This window comes from Apostichopus japonicus, chromosome 18 (genome assembly GCF_037975245.1).
Source record: "Apostichopus japonicus isolate 1M-3 chromosome 18, ASM3797524v1, whole genome shotgun sequence".
NCBI lineage: Eukaryota > Metazoa > Echinodermata > Holothuroidea > Aspidochirotida > Stichopodidae > Apostichopus > Apostichopus japonicus.
Window position 1 is genome coordinate 3,432,919 of NC_092578.1, and position 20,075 is coordinate 3,452,993.

At 36.7% G+C, this 20,075-nt stretch overlaps 1 protein-coding gene across 5 annotated transcripts; it reads right to left on the bottom strand.

Moving 5' to 3' along the window:
• Nucleotides 1-14,730: 14,730 nt before the first annotated feature.
• On the bottom strand, nt 14,731-19,171 carry LOC139958856 (uncharacterized). 5 transcript variants are annotated; one of them, XM_071956250.1, is made up of 2 exons: nt 19,097-19,171; nt 14,731-17,173 (listed from the first exon to the last, which is right to left on the bottom strand). In XM_071956250.1, exon 2 carries the CDS (start codon nt 17,113-17,115, stop codon nt 16,096-16,098), a length of 1,020 nt encoding a protein of 339 aa, XP_071812351.1. In that variant the 5' UTR covers nt 17,116-17,173; nt 19,097-19,171; the 3' UTR covers nt 14,731-16,095. The 5 variants fall into 5 exon arrangements, with proteins under 5 accessions (XP_071812351.1, XP_071812352.1, XP_071812349.1 ...); XM_071956251.1 differs by lacking the exon at nt 19,097-19,171 and adding an exon at nt 17,975-18,976; XM_071956248.1 differs by lacking the exon at nt 19,097-19,171 and adding an exon at nt 17,936-18,976.
• Between the last annotated feature and the right edge of the window lie 904 nt (nt 19,172-20,075).

Sequence of the window (20,075 nt, forward strand, 5' to 3'; positions counted from 1 at the left end):
TTACATCGCAAAGTCCGCTTCTATAAATCCGAAAGTTGACCGGGGCCGCATTCCATTTTATGATGCTTAAGTTTTGACTTGACAACAGACAATGCTTCACATACCCTCCCCCGTACTTGTCCCTCGGCCTACTCCGATCCACCTCCCCACCTCCCCACCTCCCCACCTCCACCCACAATAATGGTACTCTCGCTCCTCCTACATCATTTAAGTAGTGATCAAATTCGCTTGTCTTATAGGAATAATCACCCAAAGCTGTTGTAGTCAAGCCTGTAGTATGTGCAAACAAATGGCCCCCCATGGGAGTACAAACTTGTAGTAGGATATGCTTCGTATAAAGAGAAGTATATACTATTTAGGCACAAACAGTTAGGTTATGTTGTTGTATTTCATATATTTGTTAAAGCGGTTTTGCTGGCTTTCGAACGAGATACAATGCCTTTGGCAATACTTTAGAAACGGCGATAAAACCCATTGAAAAATACTCAGTCTTCTATGAAAAGAAGTTTCTAACGTATTTACCGGAAATTTGTGAAGTGGTTTGTTTCTTGTTTGCTGCATAACTATGGCTCTTGTTCAGTGCATACTCACCGAAAGGATATTAAACCACAATTATAGAGTGAACGTATATACTCCCTAAACTAAAACGGCAAAGCGCCAAGCGAGACTAATTGAGATGATTATTATTATTATTATTCCATGACCCAGTGCGTCATCCCGTTTAAGCTTGGATGAAGGTGTGTATAAACTCAGGAGGACTAAAGGCGATATAAGGCATTCTCAAATGTTATGAAAATTCTTACGAGGGGAAATATTGGATGAAACTTGTCGTTCAAATACACAAATTGACAGCTGACCTTCGAAAGAGAGGAAAAAAGGTTTTTAACTGCCATATTGACTGGTGTATATATATATATATATATATATTATATTTTTTATTTGTCCATATCTATATATATATATATATATATATATATATATTCATATATATCATAACTATATTAACTATGTATTTTCTAACAGAATCAAATCTTTAATACATAATCATATTAAAGACATAAAGTCTTGAAAACGGAAGGAAATGGCCGAAACAACACCAACGCTCTTGACGGACATCACTGAGACGTTTCGGAACTTCACTTGGACCAATGAAACCGAGGAAGCAGGTGATGGATTACAGCCAGGAGGACTACCGCCTGGATGGACATGGGAAGACGTACTCTATGTGGTCTTTCTCCTGAGGATGAGACTATGGATAAGTTTTATTGGATTTGTTTGCAACGTTATGGCTTTCTTAATACAGATTAAACTCAAAAGTTACCGCAAAACCCAGTTTATGTTTGGTTTTGTTCTGACAGTATCTGAAATGTTTTACTTATTTGCAGTGCTGGCAGAGACATATTATTACTACAATGAAATTCTCATTATTCCAAAGGTTTATCAAGCGATCGCCTTAGCAACGAATCTTCTTGCTTTATTTGCAATCATAGGTGTAGGGGTTGATCGCTATATGGCTCTGTGTGCGTTTCCCTTCAAATATAAAATCATAGTGACCGTCAAAAGATACGCAGCTGTGATCGTTGGGTTAACAGCCATCTCCATACTCTACGGTTTTGTGTTTACGCAGTTTTTCGCAAGCGACGATCCTGTAGTGTCGCAGCGTATTTTTATTGTTTTAAGTGTTTTGCTCTTCATTACCACGGTTACGTACATTGGTCTCTCTTTCTCATTGGTACGAGCATTCAGGAGCACCAAACTGGGTGACTCAATCAAGAAGGTTAGAATGCAACAAACCAAACGGCTGTTGTTCGCGTTTAGTCTAATACTGATAACAAACGGTATGTGCTATTTACCTCATAGCTTCCACTCGTTGTATATATCACTTCAGCCGTTCGATCAGCGTTTTGGTATATTAGCAAATATCAAACTTGGTAACTGGTTTTACAACATCCGGGTACTTAACTCGACATTCAATCCGCTTATCTACTGGTCAAACGTCCTGGTGCGTGAAATGAAATGGCCAAGTTGCTTTAAGGAAAGAGGAAAGAAAAGCAAGCCAGCAATTTCATCCATCAGCCGTACGCAAACTAAAAATAAATAATTTCTTGAAAGACGATTCCATCTTCACCTGAGTGGTGTATAAACATACAGCACACAAGGGGTTCCCCATACGGAATCGGAGTAAAACCAAAAAAAGGGGCGGGGGAGGGTTGGGGCTAGGAGGGTGGTTAAGATTTCGCTTGACTTTGCCTGTATAAACCGATACAATTCGAAGGTACAGTAGTAAAATTTACCAAGGCATTTGCCCTTTCCCTAATGCCACATTCAATAAATGCGTTTCCGTTAATTGCGTTTTCTGATACAATTTCTACATGTGAAGTTCCAATTGCTGTGATGAAAATGTTGTAATGATTAGATAAAAGTGGTATATATCTGCATGGTGTATGGATATCATATCTTAGTACAATGTATGTTTGGTGACGTCATACTTTGGTCATTACATTGATAGGCCACATATACTGTTCGTTTTAGCCAGAAGGATAACGTATAAATGAAGCGTTACACTTAACAAGAAGTGATTTATGCATCAAATTGCAAAGTGTTCTGTTGTCTTGTCATCTTGCTCAACAGTTTCAAGTAAGGTTCGGCGGAAATAGATACATACGAAGAAACAGAAAATAAGAACTTTCGGAATTCAATTTCAACTGGGTTTCCCGTATTTTAATGTCTTTGCGTTCTCACTAAAAACTTAAAACGAAATAACCACGATTTTGTTAGAATTATGAAACACAACAAAGAAGAAATATCAAAGGTGCATTTGTTTTTCTTATGCGACGGTTAGCTGAAGAAAATCCTCGCCTGAATAAAAGTTAATACAAATTAACTAGTGGTATATAATCGGGGCAAACTTAATGTCTACCGCAGAATAGCGATTAAGAGTTTAGTATACGTCAAAACTAGGAAAAATTTGAAAGTCTTTGAAGCAGCAAAAATGGGTTATATAGATGCCACATTTCAAAAGTTTCTCTTTTCTTTTATATCTCAAAGAATATAAATTATCTAAGTGCATTAGTGAGTTTCAAATAACAGATTAAACTTCTTCTACATGTGAAGAACTAGTTGCCTTTATATCTGCATTGTAAACACTTTGTTCGCTTTTGTTATCCATTATTATCTATAGTCATCACTTCAGTTCCGTTCTATATACACTCCAATAGTTTAACTGTTATGCTTTATATAGTTTATATCTTTAAATCGACGCTTTGTTAAATTTTATTTTAAGTGGTTCATTAATCAAGTCATCTCCTCCACGACTAGAAACACAAAGTGGTTTATTTATTTCGAGAGAAGATAAAACGGCTCTTAAAGTTGCCTCGGAAATTCAAGAAGATATTTAATGGGTCAAATAAATATTGGCATTATTCTTTTCTGGAATAAATCGTTTGCGTCAACTTGAGAGAAAGAATTGGTAACCTACTAGTTGAGCCCGAAGTCACGGTTAATATCAATTTAGTTGATTTCTCTGCTACAAGGACAAACTGACCATTGGGTCCTCGTCCCATGAAAGGGAAGGGGGTGGTAGAGGGGGGCACTAGCATCCTTAGCTTCCAAATTAAATCCGACGTTTGCGCACTAATGTTTGTTGCAACTCTGCAGGACTTTTGTAAGGTCTTTATGGGTATCATGAAATGGCAACAAGAGGGGGAGAGGTGTAGTCCCCCACCCACCCCTCATTCACACGCACAACCCTATGACCATCGGGCTACGTCGGCCAGTTTTGGTAGCTACTGTTGATGAAGTTGAAAGGCTTTTGAAAGTACTAGAAATTATGTTGCAGTCAGTTATGAAATGCTAAGATTATGGTTTTGTTTTCTAGCTTGCAAAAACTCAAATATACGTTGCTGTATTTATTTGATATATTTCAGTCATATATTGTGGCGTATAATAATGCCTAATATTTTACCTGTAAATAATGCTATTGCCACATATTATTCCCCGTTGTATTTATTGACAGCTTTTGAAGTTTATTTAGAACACCTTTGCCGACGCTATTCATCTCAACTGATCGTTTCTTCTTGATGTTTAAAAACTTGCCAATTTGCGTGTTCCATGTATAAGATGACAACAAAAAAATGTCTATACGCTACGAAAATGCGAGAACCGATTGAAATAAAGAAATTACTTGATCATTAACCCTGACTTGGTGGAAAATATTCCCAGATGGGGACATTGATTTGATCACTTACAATATCAATCCGTGTCCTGCAGTATATAATTTTGATTAATTGTAACAAGTGTGGAGGTAGAATTTCATCGATATTAAATTTTAAATATGTTATATTTATGTGCTTTTAAGTTGTATCACAAATAATATATATGATAACATTTATAAAATATATAATAACATTATATATATATAAATATATATATATATATAGATATATATATATATTATATATATATATAAATGAAAATATATATATATATAATTGAATATATATATATATATATATATATATATATATATATATATATATATATTTAAAAATATATTTATTTATTATTTTCAGTTATTATATGATTTGAGCAGATTTCAATGAAATATTACATGTGCATTAAGTAAAGCTGTTCAGTATTGTCATAAAATATATTAAATACATAAACATTTGACATAAAACTTGGCCATTTTTCACAGAAAACTGGGTTACATGATCGAAGGAGGTGATGATCATGTTAATGGTAAACTAAAAGGCAATGATTTGGTGGCGCTATTCAAGTTCCCTTCCAATTCAAATGAACTTGGAAAAGAATTGGTGACGATGTTTTTACTGTGGGATAATTTTGTATCACGATACCACCAAGGAGAACGATGTTATGATTAGGTGTTTAGAAACGGAGAGGAGGGAGGGGGGGGGGTGGTTGGTGCCAGACATTCACACCCTAACCAGTCAATCCGGAAGAAGGCTACTTTCAAACAAAGATTTATCATCGTAGGCACAAAGAATTTTTTTACATAGGCCTACGTTCGCCGAGGGGTATGGCAAGGTTTCTCACTAACCCACCTTATCTGTCCTTCATATAGACTCGTCCCAAAATAGAGAAAGACAAATGAATGGAGTATTGCTCATTCTGTATAATTGACATAATACTAGGATGAAGCCACGTAATTTTCGTGTACCATGGACCGCACGGCATGTGTCCTATATAGCCTGTACTTCAAACTATGTTCAAGAGTGTCGTACGCCATTTAAGGTGTACAACCATAATTTAATGCAGATACAAACTCAAACATCGTTATTATTCTATGTAATAGAGATATTCGTCATATAAAAACTTCCCCAAACGGCTAAGAAATGTATTATGCCATTTGGGAGATTTCACAGATTAGGATTAAGTGCTTGTTTCTTCGCACACACAAAGGCTGAAGACTTGATCAACTCTAAATATGACATCATCGAACCACATATGCTTCAAGTTTTAACGTTCTTCTATATTAATGAGGAAACCTAAGCTTGAGTGGAAATTAATTCTACCTAATCCGAATTCCATATTTTATTTCACTTAAATTATAATTTCATTTCAACAAAATCACTGCTTTATACTAAAGTAGAATTATCAATTAACAAAGTACAATTTGACTTCAGTTGTCTTGTATTCAACTTAAATTTAGAACGGCCTGCCATACAAACTTCATGCGGTACTCACGTACAGATGACATGATCATTGCTCGGTCCAATCCTATAATTAGCTCTTCTTTCTGGCTAATATTGAGAATCCTCCAATGACAAATCATTTCTTTACAGACTTCTGCGTCTATGACGTCATGATAATACTAACGTAATAATCCACAAAAGAAGTTTTAGGCGATGATTAGTTTCTCCAAAGGCAATTCCTTAGCAGCGAGGTGTGAGAGGACCTCCCTGCAAACTTCAACGTCATCCATTTTCCGTTGCTTGTTATATGGTATAGCATACGCCCATTAAAATCCCCATTGACTTACACACTAACTCACAAAAGTAATGTGGTCTCTAAGTCTAGATAGAAGTACTCACTAGCTAAACGCTACCCATCACCGGATAGCTGACAAGCTGGCCTTTCATGGTACCATCAATTGTCCGTATCATGAGATTTTTTGCTATCAGAGTCTGAAGTTTTCGTCACTGTAAACAAACCTCTTCACTCAGTAGTAAACAATTCGCGTACGCTGCTTATGGGACTGCAAAATGGGTCTAAGATTGCCTCAATTGACCCAATTTTTGCACCTCATGTACTTCCATTCAAGCACTTCAACATGTAAGCCAGATCCTGATTGATAACGTATCAAAAGAGATGTTTTCCTACTGCAGTTTGGCACTTTTCCCTGAAATAGGAGAACATCCGGGCGGATTGATATAGACTCTAACAGGAGTATGCCACCATATGGTTGGCGGTACGCCATTTTGTTTGTGTTTAGCAGCGTACGATGCATGCGGTGATCGACTTCCACGTAAACATGGCACGTTAAAGTGTTTTGATGAACACCTGTGTATTTGAGTTTCACTGATATGTATAACTTTCATTCTATTCACTTCAATCCTTTGTTTCCTTTAACTGAATTGTTTCTTTCATTTCCGGAATGTACGTAAGACGCTATTTAAAGCTCTTTCATTGGTTAACGGATATATCGTGCATAATCCGTATTACAAAACCTTCTGTTTACAATCAAAGCGCGATTTTCTCAGCAAAAATACTTCGATATACTGACGTTACATGTAATATCGTTTCAGGTTGTATTATATAACGTCATTTCATGTAGTACTTCTCGTCTTATCACGTCATGCCAAGCCCAGCCACCCAACTCCAAAAGCCACGCTAAGCCACCTCACTTCACTTCACCGCACTCTATGTCAACTCAACCCAAGCCACCCACGCAACTCCACGCCATGCAACGAAAGGCCCCTCCACGCCAAAATCCACTCGGAGGCACGTCACGCCAAGCCAGGCAATTGCACTACACTCTGTGTGTCACACCACTTGGCGCCAAGTCAAACCACGCCACGCCACCCAACTACATTACACTCCACTCCGCTTCATGACACTCCACTCCACACCATGTCACTCCACTCCACACCATGTCATGTCACACAAGGACGCGCCGCTTTATCCAATGCCACTCCACGCCACGTCAAGTTACGTCACGGCAGATGAAGTTACGTCCTTATATGCTGGAGATGACGTAGGGCTGAAGATACGGTTTCTTAGGTTAATTCAATATTACACGGTCACAAAATAATTGTTAATAAACAGTTGGAATGATGAAACATATTGGTAAATTACTTAAATTCATTTCTTAATATAAAGCAAACATATCAATTTAGCCGCAGAATTTAATTTCCATGGTGAAAGGTGTTGACTTTTTTTTCTTTTCAAAATCTTCATAATGTTATTTTTCTTAAAAAAATACATTAACCCATGTTAATCCTGAAAGTAACATGTTATTAAAATTCATGACAAACAAACAATTCATAAACCGAAAGCAGCCGAAAATAAAATAGCGTTCCGGTTATATATTTGCAAGCTAAGCAAAAGGATCTATATCATATCATATCAAGCAAGATATTTTTTTCATCACAAAGAAAGGTTACGGCATAGTTCGTATTTTATAGATAAATCAATACATTAAAACAAAAATTACGGAATTCTATTCCTTAAGAACAAGGAACAGAGACGAACAGAGTACAAAGTTTTGTACTCAACCTCTGTTCCTTTTTCTAAGGATTTACATAACGTAAAAATAATTACATATCTTCATTTAAAATTGTCTTTTTTTTTAAAACATTGACTTCTATACATAAAGGGCGCCATTGGTTTTGTTTAACATATTACAAATAAATGCAACAGCGCCACCCGTTCCTCCGCTGTTTCATTTCATTCTGTTGTGACGTCTAAGTCAGCCGTCATGGTACTTGGTACTCACCCAGGAAAGAACCTGGGTACGAAAACCAAACTACCGAACGACTGATCTGCACTCAACCCAGTCCCCTTGCATCGGGACTGTCACTGTGTGATCATCAAGGTGTCAACTTACTGTCGGTCGTATGGAAAGCCATTTTAACATTTAATCGGGAATTTTAGATATCTGAAATTGTTCCTTATTTCAGATATCTGAAATTGAATTCGAGATATCTGAAATTGAATTCGAGATATCTGAAAATGAATTCGAGATATCTGAAATTCTATTTCAGATATCTGAAATTGAATTTCAGATATCTGGAATTGAATTCGAGATATCTCGAACTGAATTTCAGATAGGCTATCTCGAATTCAATTTCAGATATCTGAAATTCTCTGGTATTTCGAGATATCTGAAATTGATTATAAGATATCTGCAATTATTTGAAGATATCTGAAATAAATTGGAGATATCTATAATTTAATTTGAGATATCTGAAATTATTTCGAGATATCTGAAATTCCTTATTAAATGTTAAAACGGCTTTCCATACGGTCGGAATACATTTCACTTCGTTGCATCCAGTTCGATATTCATCTGAACAACAGCTTTGTTTCAGCAGGCCTGACAAGAGGCGAGGGGTACAACCCTTGGGACTAGTGTTTAATGAGGTGGCCAGTAAAGAAAAACTTGTTTTAATTTTAATGGTAAACCTCTGGAAAATGAATATAACGTAAAAAATGCACCGTTAACATATGTTGTCTACGGAACCAGAGCTGGCTTTCGACGGCTCTGAGTAAGAGCAGAACAAGAAGACCAGAAGTACTTGAAAATATGGTCCTAAACAGTAAAACCTTAATAATTAATAAATAATAAATGAATCCGAAGTGAGGTATATTATACAACTGTTATGCCGTACCGTATATAGGGATAGCAGAAGGATTTTAAGCCTCTAATGTTCGGTTAATCCGTTTGGATCGGAGTGAGGGTTGAGCCGAACGAAGAGAAATATCGAACCAAATTAACATATAAATACAGAAAATTGATTAATTTTGGGAATCCGTTTGAACTAAAAAATATATAAATAAATAAAAAACCATGAAGTTTCAGATGAAGAAAGTCTGAAAGCGTGCTACAGTTACCCAAATTTGTCTAAAAATGGTATAAAACCCAAAATGTGACGATGAGAGGACGGCAGTTTGATTTGGTGGCGCTACAGAACTATTGTCCATGTCAGTAAATACTTTACAGAGAAAGAAACAACATATTCGAGCATATTGAAGGAATGGGACTCGCCAACCTATAATATTCAATAGCAAAAAGTTCAACTTGAATAATTAGTGACAGATACGTTTGATTTTATAACTCATTGCTTCATTTTTTGTTTTATTATTTGATCAATAGTGTTAAGGAACCTTTAAATTAAAGGACTGCTTAAATTTCGATCGATCAATATGTCACATGGCGACCATGGAAAATACGACAGAAACGGGAGCTTCTTAGGGTATTTCCCTTACTGAAAATCTCTCTTCAACGTGTGAGATGTATAGAAATACTTTAACGTACCTGGCATAGTCTTATCTAATACGGCAGCGATGACCACGCCCACAAACATGTTGGTGCTCAGAAGAACGGTTAAATCTGGTTAAATACCTCCAAATCTGAATAAAAATTCGGAATTTTAATTAAACACTGTACCTTGACATTGATAGCGGTGTGTTTTTCTTTACAATGAATCCCCCACTCCCTCCTGCTTATCCACCCTTCCACCTCCTTTCCCCTTTCCTTGGATTTGGAAAACATTCTTTGATAAAGGGACTAAAGTGAAGTGAGCAGAAACTGTTTATAACAGGTGCATCTTAATACACATCCCCTACCCCTCCCACTCTCCCACCCCCTCCCACTCTCCAATCCGCACTCCACCCATCTCTCCCATATCGAGATAATTATGAAGCAGAAAATTTCACTGTACAGCAATTCACGAAGAAGCATAGCTTTGTTTAATTGTGTCGAAATTCAACAACAAAAAACTGCCTTTCCTTTAGCTTATTTAAAAAATAACAACATGTGAACACTTAGATTGTCAAAAAAAAAAATTTAAAAAAATGTGAATGTCAAACAGGTCTACTCCTACCCGAAGACTAAACATATATATATATATACATAAATATATATATATATATATATATATATATATATATATATATATATATATATATAAATATTCACCGGTATCTAATATAACAGCACATTAGACATTTCACCGTGGGTACCTGCTGATTGCATCAATGGGGCGCTGAGGGGCAGCATTAAACCCTTCCCAAGGAGAGAGGCCTACCTTTTATCTCGATCACTCTCTGTATACATACTAAGTATTTATAAGAGGGAGTGTTAATAAATTTACAAATACTATTCGATCATTTCAGCGATGGATGGTGTTTGTATTTCATCCTTCGGTAACATGTTACTGTTATTCAGCCACAAGAAAAGTTGGCTTCAATAACCTTATCTTATATGCATAGGGCCATGGGTTAACGAGGTATCTGTTAACATCTTAGGGGGTACAATTGATAAACTGCACCATTGTCAAATTGAATCAACTATATATGTACGTTCTGTTAAACTAAATAACCCATACAAAGCCTACTTATATATAGAAAAATGCACCGTTCTAAGCAGTTTGAATTTTTAACTGACAAACGATTGTAATGCTTTTTAATGTTTTGGAGTTATTTGGCTATCAGAACTCAAACTTAACGACTGGAAAGCGATTGACTTTGATCACAACATACCGATGCCAAATGAGATAGCAAAATTACGTGTACGCTTTAATTTGAAACTGAGTTTTAGCTTGAAAAGTCTCCGAAATATAGTGTACTTATACCTGCGATTCCTTGTTGATCACTAGTTGTATATACAATTTCGATTTTTAATTATTGAAGACGAGATGTTTTGAATCATATTTTCACAACTGGCACATATAGATTTAGATATGCAAATTCTTTGAAGATCATGTAAACAATATAGATCAGCGCATTAGGACCAATATAACAGCGCCCTCAAAAAGAAACGAGTGAAGCTCCTCATATAAACATATTGTAAACACATTTAGTTCTATACAAATAAACGAACATACCTTTGTTATACCGATGGCGCCTATGTTCTCGCTTTGAGATGTCGCTTCCATTCCAAATACCCACATTCCTGCCAATTGTGATCCAACGCCCTCTATTCCGATGCCTATGTTCATAACGTGTTCGGCAGGTGGTGGCACGCCATATATTCTTGCGCATGCGTAGTAGTCACCGATGGATTCAATCATAGAGGCTAGGAGAGCCGCGTCTAGAGTAAAGATGGGTATCCCCCATTGAACTGTGGGGATGAAAATAATTTAATGCTAGCATATAATCATAGTAGTTAAGTCCAACTGCACGCCAACTGACTTTTGACCATCTCGGGGGTTCAACAGCAGGGAGACGGAGCCGGGGAGGTGCACTCGGGTAATTTGGTGTTCCCAAGTTTTGCGTTTAATTCAAATACCCTTTTTGTGGTTAAAGAGTAAACATTACTATTGTTCATGTTTGATATGAAAATGTGGTATTTTCTTGAGAACTGCTCATATGTTATACCCATTTTATGAGACATAAACAAAAATTGAAAAGTGCCTATTTTTGGAAAACCATTAAAATACTGAATGAAACTATTTAAAATGGATGAAACTGGATGAAACTATTTATAAGTTAAAGGTAACAAAGAATTGGAATGAATAGAATGAAAGTTATACATATCAGTGAAACTCAAGTACACAGGTGTTCATCAAAACACTTAAACGTGTCATGTTTACGTGGAAGTCGATCACCGCATGCATCGTACGCTGCTAAACACAAACAAAATGGCGTACCGCCAACCAGATGGTGGCATACTCCTGTTAGAGGCTATATCAATCCGTCCGGATGTTCTCTTATCTCAGGAAAAGTGCCAAAATGCAGTATGAAAACATCTCTTTTGATACGTTATCAATCAGGATCTGGCTTGCATGTTGAAGAGCTTGAATGGAAGTACATGAGGTGCAAAAATTGGGTCAATTGAGGCAATTTTAGACCCATTTTGCAGTCCCATAAGCAGCGTACGCGAATTGTTTACTTCTGAGTGAAGAGGTTTGTTTACAGTGACGAAAACTTCAGACTCTGATAGCAAAAAATCTCATGATACGGACAATTGATGGTGCCATGAAAGGCCAGCTTGTCAGCTATCCGGTGATGGGTAGCGTTTAGCTAGTGAGTACTTCTATCTAGACTTAGAGACCACATTACTTTTGTGAGTTAGTGTGTAAGTCAATGGGGATTTTAATGGGCGTATGCTATACCATAAAACAAGCAACGGAAAATGGATGACGTTGAAGTTTGCAGGGAGGTCCTCTCACACCTCGCTGCTAAGGAATTGCCTTTGGAGAAACTAATCATCGCCTAAAACTTCTTTTGTGGATTATTACGTTAGTATTATCATGACGTCATAGACGCAGAAGTCTGTAAAGAAATGATTTGTCATTGGAAGATTCTCAATCTTAGCCAGAAAGAAGAGCTAATTATAGGATTGGACCGAGCAATGATCATGTCATCTGCACGTGAGTACCTCATGAAGTTTGTATGGCAGGCCGTTCTAAATTTAAGTACAATACAAGACAACTGAAGTCAAATTGTACTTTGTTAATTGATAATTCTACTTTAGGATAAAGCAGTGATTTTGTTGAAGTGAAATTATAACTTTAGTGAAATAAAATATGGAATTCGGATTAGGTAGAATTAATTTCCAGTCAAGCTTAGGTTTCCTCATTAATATAGAAGAACGTAAAAAAACTTGAAGCATATGTGGTTCGATGATGTCATATTTAGAGTTGATCAAGTCTTCAGCCTTGTGTGTGCGAAGAAACAAACACTTAATCCTAATCTGTGAAATCTCCCAAATGGCATAATACCTTTCTTAGTCGTTTGGGGAAGTTTTTAATGACGAATATTTCTATTACATAGAATAATAACGATGGTTGAGTTTGTGTCTGCATTAAATGATGGTTGTACACCTTAAATGGTGTACGACACTCTTGAACATAGTTTGAAGTACAGGCTATATAGGACACATGCCGTGCGGTCCATGGTACACGAAAATTACGTGCCTTCATCCTAGTATTATGTCAATTATACAGAATGAGCAATACTCCATGCGTTTGTCTGTTTCTATTTTGGTACGAGTCTATATGAAGGACAGATAAGGTGGGTTAGTGAGAAACCTTGCCATACTCTGTGGCGAACGTAGGAATTTTTCTTTGTGCCTATAATTATGATAAATCTTTGTTTGAAAGTAGCCCTTTTCCGGATCCACTGGTTATGGTGTGAATGTCTGGCACCAACCACCCCCCCCCCCCTCCCTCCTCTCCGTTTCTAAACACCTAATCATAACATCGTTCTCCTTTGTGGTATCGTGATACAAAATTATCCCACAGTAAAAACATCGTCACCAATTCTTTTCCAACTTCATTTGAATTGGAAGGGAACTTGAATAGCGCCACCAAATCATTGCCTATTAGTTTACCATTAACATGATCATCACCTCCTTCGATCATGTTACCCAGTTTCCTGTGAAAAAATGGCCAAGTTTTATGTCAAATGTTTATGTATTTAATATATTTTATGACAATACTGAACAGCTATACTTCATGTACATGTAATATTTCACTAAAATCATGACCTAAATAACTGATATATATATGTATATATATCTATATATATATAAATGAAAATCGTAATGAGTTGGAAAATCAAGAACAGTGAAAAAACTTTCAGCCTCCACCGGGATTCGAACCACGGGCCTTCCCGTATATATATATATATTATGTATTATGTTATTATATATTTTATAAATATTATCATATATATTATTTGTGATACATGAAGAAACTTAAAAGCACATCAATTTAACATATTTAATTTCGATGAAATACTACCTCCACACTTATTACAATTATTCAAAATTAGTATACTGCAGGACACGGATTGATATTGTAAGTGATCAAATCAACATCCCCATCTGGGAATATTTTCCACCAAGTCAGGGTTAATGATCAAGTAATTTCTTTATTTCAATCGGTTCTCGAATTTTCGTAGTGTATAGACATTTGTTGTTGTTGTCATCTTATACATGTAACACGCAAATTGGCAAGTTTTTAAAACATCAAGAAGAAACTATCAGTTGAGATGAATAGCGTCGGCAAAGGTGTTCTAAATAAACTTGAAAAGCTGTCAATAAATAAAACGGGGAATAATGTGGCGATATCATTATTTACAGGTAAAATATTAGGCATTATTGTACACCACAATATATGACTGAAATAAATCAAATAAATACAGCAGCGTATATTTGATTTTTTGCAAGCTAGAAAAAACAAAACCATAATCTTAGCATTTCATAACTGACTGCAACATAATTTATACATTAAAAAGTCATTCAACTTCATCAACAGTAGCTACCAAAACTGGCCGACGTAGCCCAATGGTCATGGGGTTGTGCGTGTGAATGATGGGTGGGTGGGGGGACTACACCCCCCCCCCTCTTGTAGCCATTTCATGATACCAATTAAGACCACACACATTTACACCACACATTTACACAAGTCCTGCAGAGTTGCAACAAAACTTGTGCGCAAACGTCGGATATGATTAGAAAGCTAAGGATGCTAGTGCCCCCCCCCCCCCTCTAACCCTCCCTCAATGGGACGAGGACCCAATGGTCAGTTCGTCCTTGTAGCAGAGAAATCAACTGAATTGATATTAACCGTGACTTCGGGCTCAACTAGTATGTTACCAATTGTTACCCATAAAATATCGTCTTGAATTTCCGAGGCAACTTTTAGAGCCGTTTTATCTTCTCTCGAAATAAATAAACCACTTTGTGTTTCTAGTCTTAGATGAGATGACTTGACTAATGAACCAATTAAAATAAAATTCAACAAAGCGTCGATTTATAGATCTAAACTATATAAAGCATAACAGTTAAATTATTGGAGTGTATATAGAACGGAACTTAAGTAATGACTAAAGATAGGCCTAATGGATAACAGAAGCGAACAAAATGTTTACGATGCAAAAATAAAGGCAACTACTTCTTCTCATGACAAAGAAGTTTAATCTATTATTTGAAACTCACTAATGCACTTAGATAATTTATATTCTTTGAGATATAATAGAAAAGAAAAACTTTTGAAATGTGACATCGATAACCAAAGTTTTGCTGCTTCAAATACTTTCAACTTTTTCCTAGTTTTAACGTATACTAAACTCGTTATTCAGCGCTAGACATTAAGTTTGCCCCGATTATATACCACTAGTTAATTTGTATTAACTCTTATACAGGCGAGAGGTTTCTTCAGCTAACCGTCGCAGAAGAAAAACAAATGCACCTTTGATATTTCTTCTCTGTTGTGTTTCATAATTCTAACAAAATCGTGGTTATTTCGTTTTAAGTTTTTAGTGAGAACGCAAAGACATTAAAATACGGGAAACCTAGTTGAAATTGAATTCCGAAAGTTCTTATTTCTGTTTCTTCGTGTGTATCTATTTCCGCCGAACCTTGCTTGAAACTGTTGAGCTAGATGACAAGAACAAGAACGTTTTGCAATTTGATGCATAAATCACTTCTTGTTAAGTGTAACGCTTCATTTATACGTTATAATTCTGGCTAAAACGAACAGTATATGTGGCCTATCAATGTAATGACCAAAGTATGACGTCACCAAACATACATTGTACTAAGGTATGATATCCATACACCATGCAGATATATACCACTTTTATCTAATCATTACAACATTTTCAACACAGCAATTGGAACTTCACATGTAGAAATTGTATCAGAAAACGCAATTAACGGAAACGCATTCATTGAATGAGGCATTAGGGAAAGGGCAAATGCCTTAGTAAATTATAATACTATACCTTCGAATTGTATCGGTTTATACAGGCAAAGTCAAGCGAAAATCTTAACCACCCTCCTAGCCCCAACCCTTTTCCCGCCCCTTTTTTTTGGTTTTACTCCGATTCCGTATGGGGAACCCCTTGTGTGCTGTATGTTTATACACCTCTCTGATGAAGATGGAATCCTCTTTCAAGAAATTATTTATTTTTAGTTTGCGTACGGCTGATGGATGAAATTGCTGGCTTGCTTTTCTTTCCTCTTTCCTTAAAGCAACTTGGCCATTTCATTTCACGCACCAGGACGTTTGACCAGTAGATAAGCGGATTGAATGTCGAGTTAAGTACCCGGATGTTGTATAACCAGTTACCAGTTTTGATAGTTGTTAATAAACCGTAACGCTGATCGAACGGCTGAAGTGATATAAACAACGCGTTGATGCTATGAGGTAAATAGCAAATACCGTTTGTTATCAGTATTAGACTAAACGCGAACAACAGCCGTTTGGTTTGTTGCATTCTAACCTTCTTGATTGAGTCACCCAGTTTGGTGTTCCTGAATGCTCGTACCAATGAGAAAAAGAGACCAATGTACGTCAACGTTGAAATGGAGAGCAAAACACTTACAACAATAAAAATACGCCGCGGCACTAGAGCCGCGTCGCTTGAGAAAATATGCGTAAACACAAAACCGTAGAGTATGGAGATGGCTGTTAACCCAACGATCACAGCTGCGTATCTTTTGACGGTCACTATGATTTTATATTTGAAGGGAAACGCACACAGAGCCATATAGCGATCAACACCTACACCTATGATTGCAAACAAAGCCAGAAGGCTCGTTGCTAAGGCGATCGCTTGATAAACCTTTGGAATAATTATAATGCCATTGTAGTAATAATAGGTCTCTGTCAGCATTGCAAATATGTGAAACATTTCAGATACTGTCAGAACAAAACCAAACATAAAGTGAGTTTTGCGGTAACTTTTGAGTTTAATCTGTATTACGAAAGCCATAACGTTGCTAACAAGTCCAATAAAACCTAACCATAGTCTCATCCTCAGGAGAAAGTCCACATAGAGTTTGTTTTCCAATGTCCATCCAGGCGGTAGTCCTCCGGGCTGTAATCCATCGCCGGCTTCCTCGGTTTCATTGGTCCAAGTGAAGTTCCGAAACGTCTCAGTGATGTCCGTCAAGAGCGTTGGTGTTGTTTCGGCCATTTCCTTCCGTTTTCAAGACTTTATGTCTTTAATATGATTATGTATTAAAGATTCGATTCTGTTAGAAAATACAAATTTTAATATAGTTATAATATATATATATATATATATATATATATAGCCTATAGTCAATATAGTTATAATAAACATAAAATTATTTATAAATATATATATATCTATCAATATATATATATATCAATATATATCAATATATATCAATATATATATATATATATATATATATATATATATATATATATATATATATATATATATATTGTTAGCAAACCGTTTACCGTAACTTTATTATATTCAGTGCAGTTATACTGTTATACTCAGAGTTCATTGAAGTTATACTATGTTCAGTGAAGTTATATTATATTGAGTGAAGCTATATTTACTCGATTAATTGTTCAATTGTTTGGAGGAGAGTTCTATCACTATCCTAACACTACTTGTCACAGTGATTCAGTGGCCTAGCGCTATTTTCTCCTTGTTCACTACTATATACCACTGTGTTGCCTTTCATTGCAATGGCCGGCCTATTCATACTTATTCAAGCATTGTAAATACCTGATTGTTTATTGCACAGGCTTTTCCTGAGACTACTATCGATGATGACAATAGACACAGTGGGATAGTTAATCCCGATGTTAATAATAAAGCAGCGAGTACAGACATTAACAAGTTCAATTCTGAAGGAATCTGTGTAAAGTGTAAGAAAGATGCCACCATGGAATCTGCTTGCTGCTTATTGTGTGGTCTTTATTTCCACGCAACACAATATGCTGTTCAGAGTAACCGTGATAATTATACACACCCTCTTTTTTCGACTAGTCAGTTTGATCGTGTGACTCACAAGAAGGGAGTAAACCCTAAAAGTCCTGGAAACTTCTGCTTTGTATGTGATCCCTGTATGACACACCATGTGAAACCCGACGCACTATTAATGTAACTGACAGAGTTGATAAATTAGACAATATCGTTCACGATCTCGCGAGTGATATTCTGGAAATTGAGAACATGTCACGTGATACCTGTTCCTCCGATGTTGATCAAGTTGTGTCGCAAGGGATTACAGATGTTAAGAAAACTATACCTCGAAACCCCTGCTCAGCACCCTGCCAAAATGGCTGATAGACATTGGAACGATATCAAGAGAGTTAATAAGATGAAATCCGTACTCATTATTAAAAATGATACTCATGGTTATAAACCTGACCTTCAAAAAACTGGAAAAGACAATTATTGATAATTCTATTCATGTCGACAAATTCCATGAAACAAAGTCTGGTGACACAGTGGTAGTTATGCCCACAGATGAAGCACGTGACGCTCTGAAATTCCAGATGGGAGATTTATTTCCTCAGTTCTCATTAAATGAACCCACTGTAAAATTACCAACCATCTCCATTGATGGACTGACGTCAAACATATAAGCACTGATATCCTTAAGGAAAATATCATGAAACTAAATCAGGAGATTGCAAAATTGTGTGAAAACTCTGATCAAGAAATCTTTGACATCCTCGCCGTCAAGCCCCTATAAGAAATGACCCCAAATCCTTTCAGGCATCTGTTAAAGTGAGCAACAACATTAGACGACTTATCCAGTGTTAATTCCAATCGCATTTATGTGGGATCTCACTCCTGTAAAGTATATAACAGATTCTTTGTTAAGCGATGTAATTCATGCTCGAAGTTTGGACATTTTGCCCGTGAATATTTGGAAGCTAAAGTGTGTGCGATATGTGCTGAAGCACACGAAACCAAAGATTGTCCCCATGCACAAGGATGTTGAGTCACCAAACTTTACCTGTGTAAATTTGTAAGAAAGCCGACAATGATCGTCATACTTACTCCAACACTGCGTTATTGCAATAGCTTGAAGATCAATCTATTTGATTAATTTTGTATTGCAATCGTTTGTAGTTATAAAAGACCAAATTAGAGAGAGAGAATTAAAGGTACATTTTCTTACCTGACATCGCGTTTCTTCTTAAGTTTATAGCCCTATATATGTGCCTTATATACAAGGGCGGCGGAACCGGGGGGGGGCACAGGGGGCACGTGCCCCCCCCCCCCACTTTTCCTCAGGTTAAATATGTGCCCTTTTTCTACATAAAAATTGAGGTGTCTCAAGTTAGCAAGAGGCCAGGAAACCAGAATGAACACTCGGGAAGGGCCGTTTCCGGCCATCTGAGGGGTTTGTAAAACCAAAAATTTTCTTGTACGCTCCGCGCCAACCGATGGTGGCGCTCCGCTCAGATAGTCGTGCATACAACTTTGCAAATCCTGGCTACGCCCCTGACTTTTAATGAATTTCTGTGGGTCAAACTCAAAGCTATTTCGAATGGAAAAAAATTGGTTAAGGTATTAACAAGAAATAAACTCTAATTCGGAAGATTCCTACATTAGCAACTAGCATGATTTCACCTCATTTTGTTTCAAAAGAAAACTTGTTCCTTGTTTCCCAATTTGCACATTGGATATTGCAGTGCTAGTATGCATATTTTCCTTGAGGGGGGAGGGGGGGGGACGTTGATGGAGTGATGTGTATACCCAAATAAGTTAATACAATAAGAGTTATCAAGGGTACTAAATATAAGGCTGCATCAGTCCAATCGAATTTCTGCAAAGTGCCCTTTGATGTCGGTGCCCCCCCCCCCCCAGATTAAAAGTGCCTCCGCCGCCCTTGCTTATATATGCTTACTTTCCAATCCGGGCTTCGAATGACAGTTGTTGTATTTCTTCCAGACAGCTCAGAATCCTTTCACAAGCTGATTACTGTTTAGACTGTCTGAGAGGACTCTCTCACTCCGTAGAACAATCAACCGATTTCGCCTTCACATTTGCCTCTATCAGCATAATTATATAGTTCCAATAGATTACCTCAAGTTACTTCAATGTAAATTCATGTAGTTATTGCCGTCATATATTTCTGATTCTTCTGTAATTTT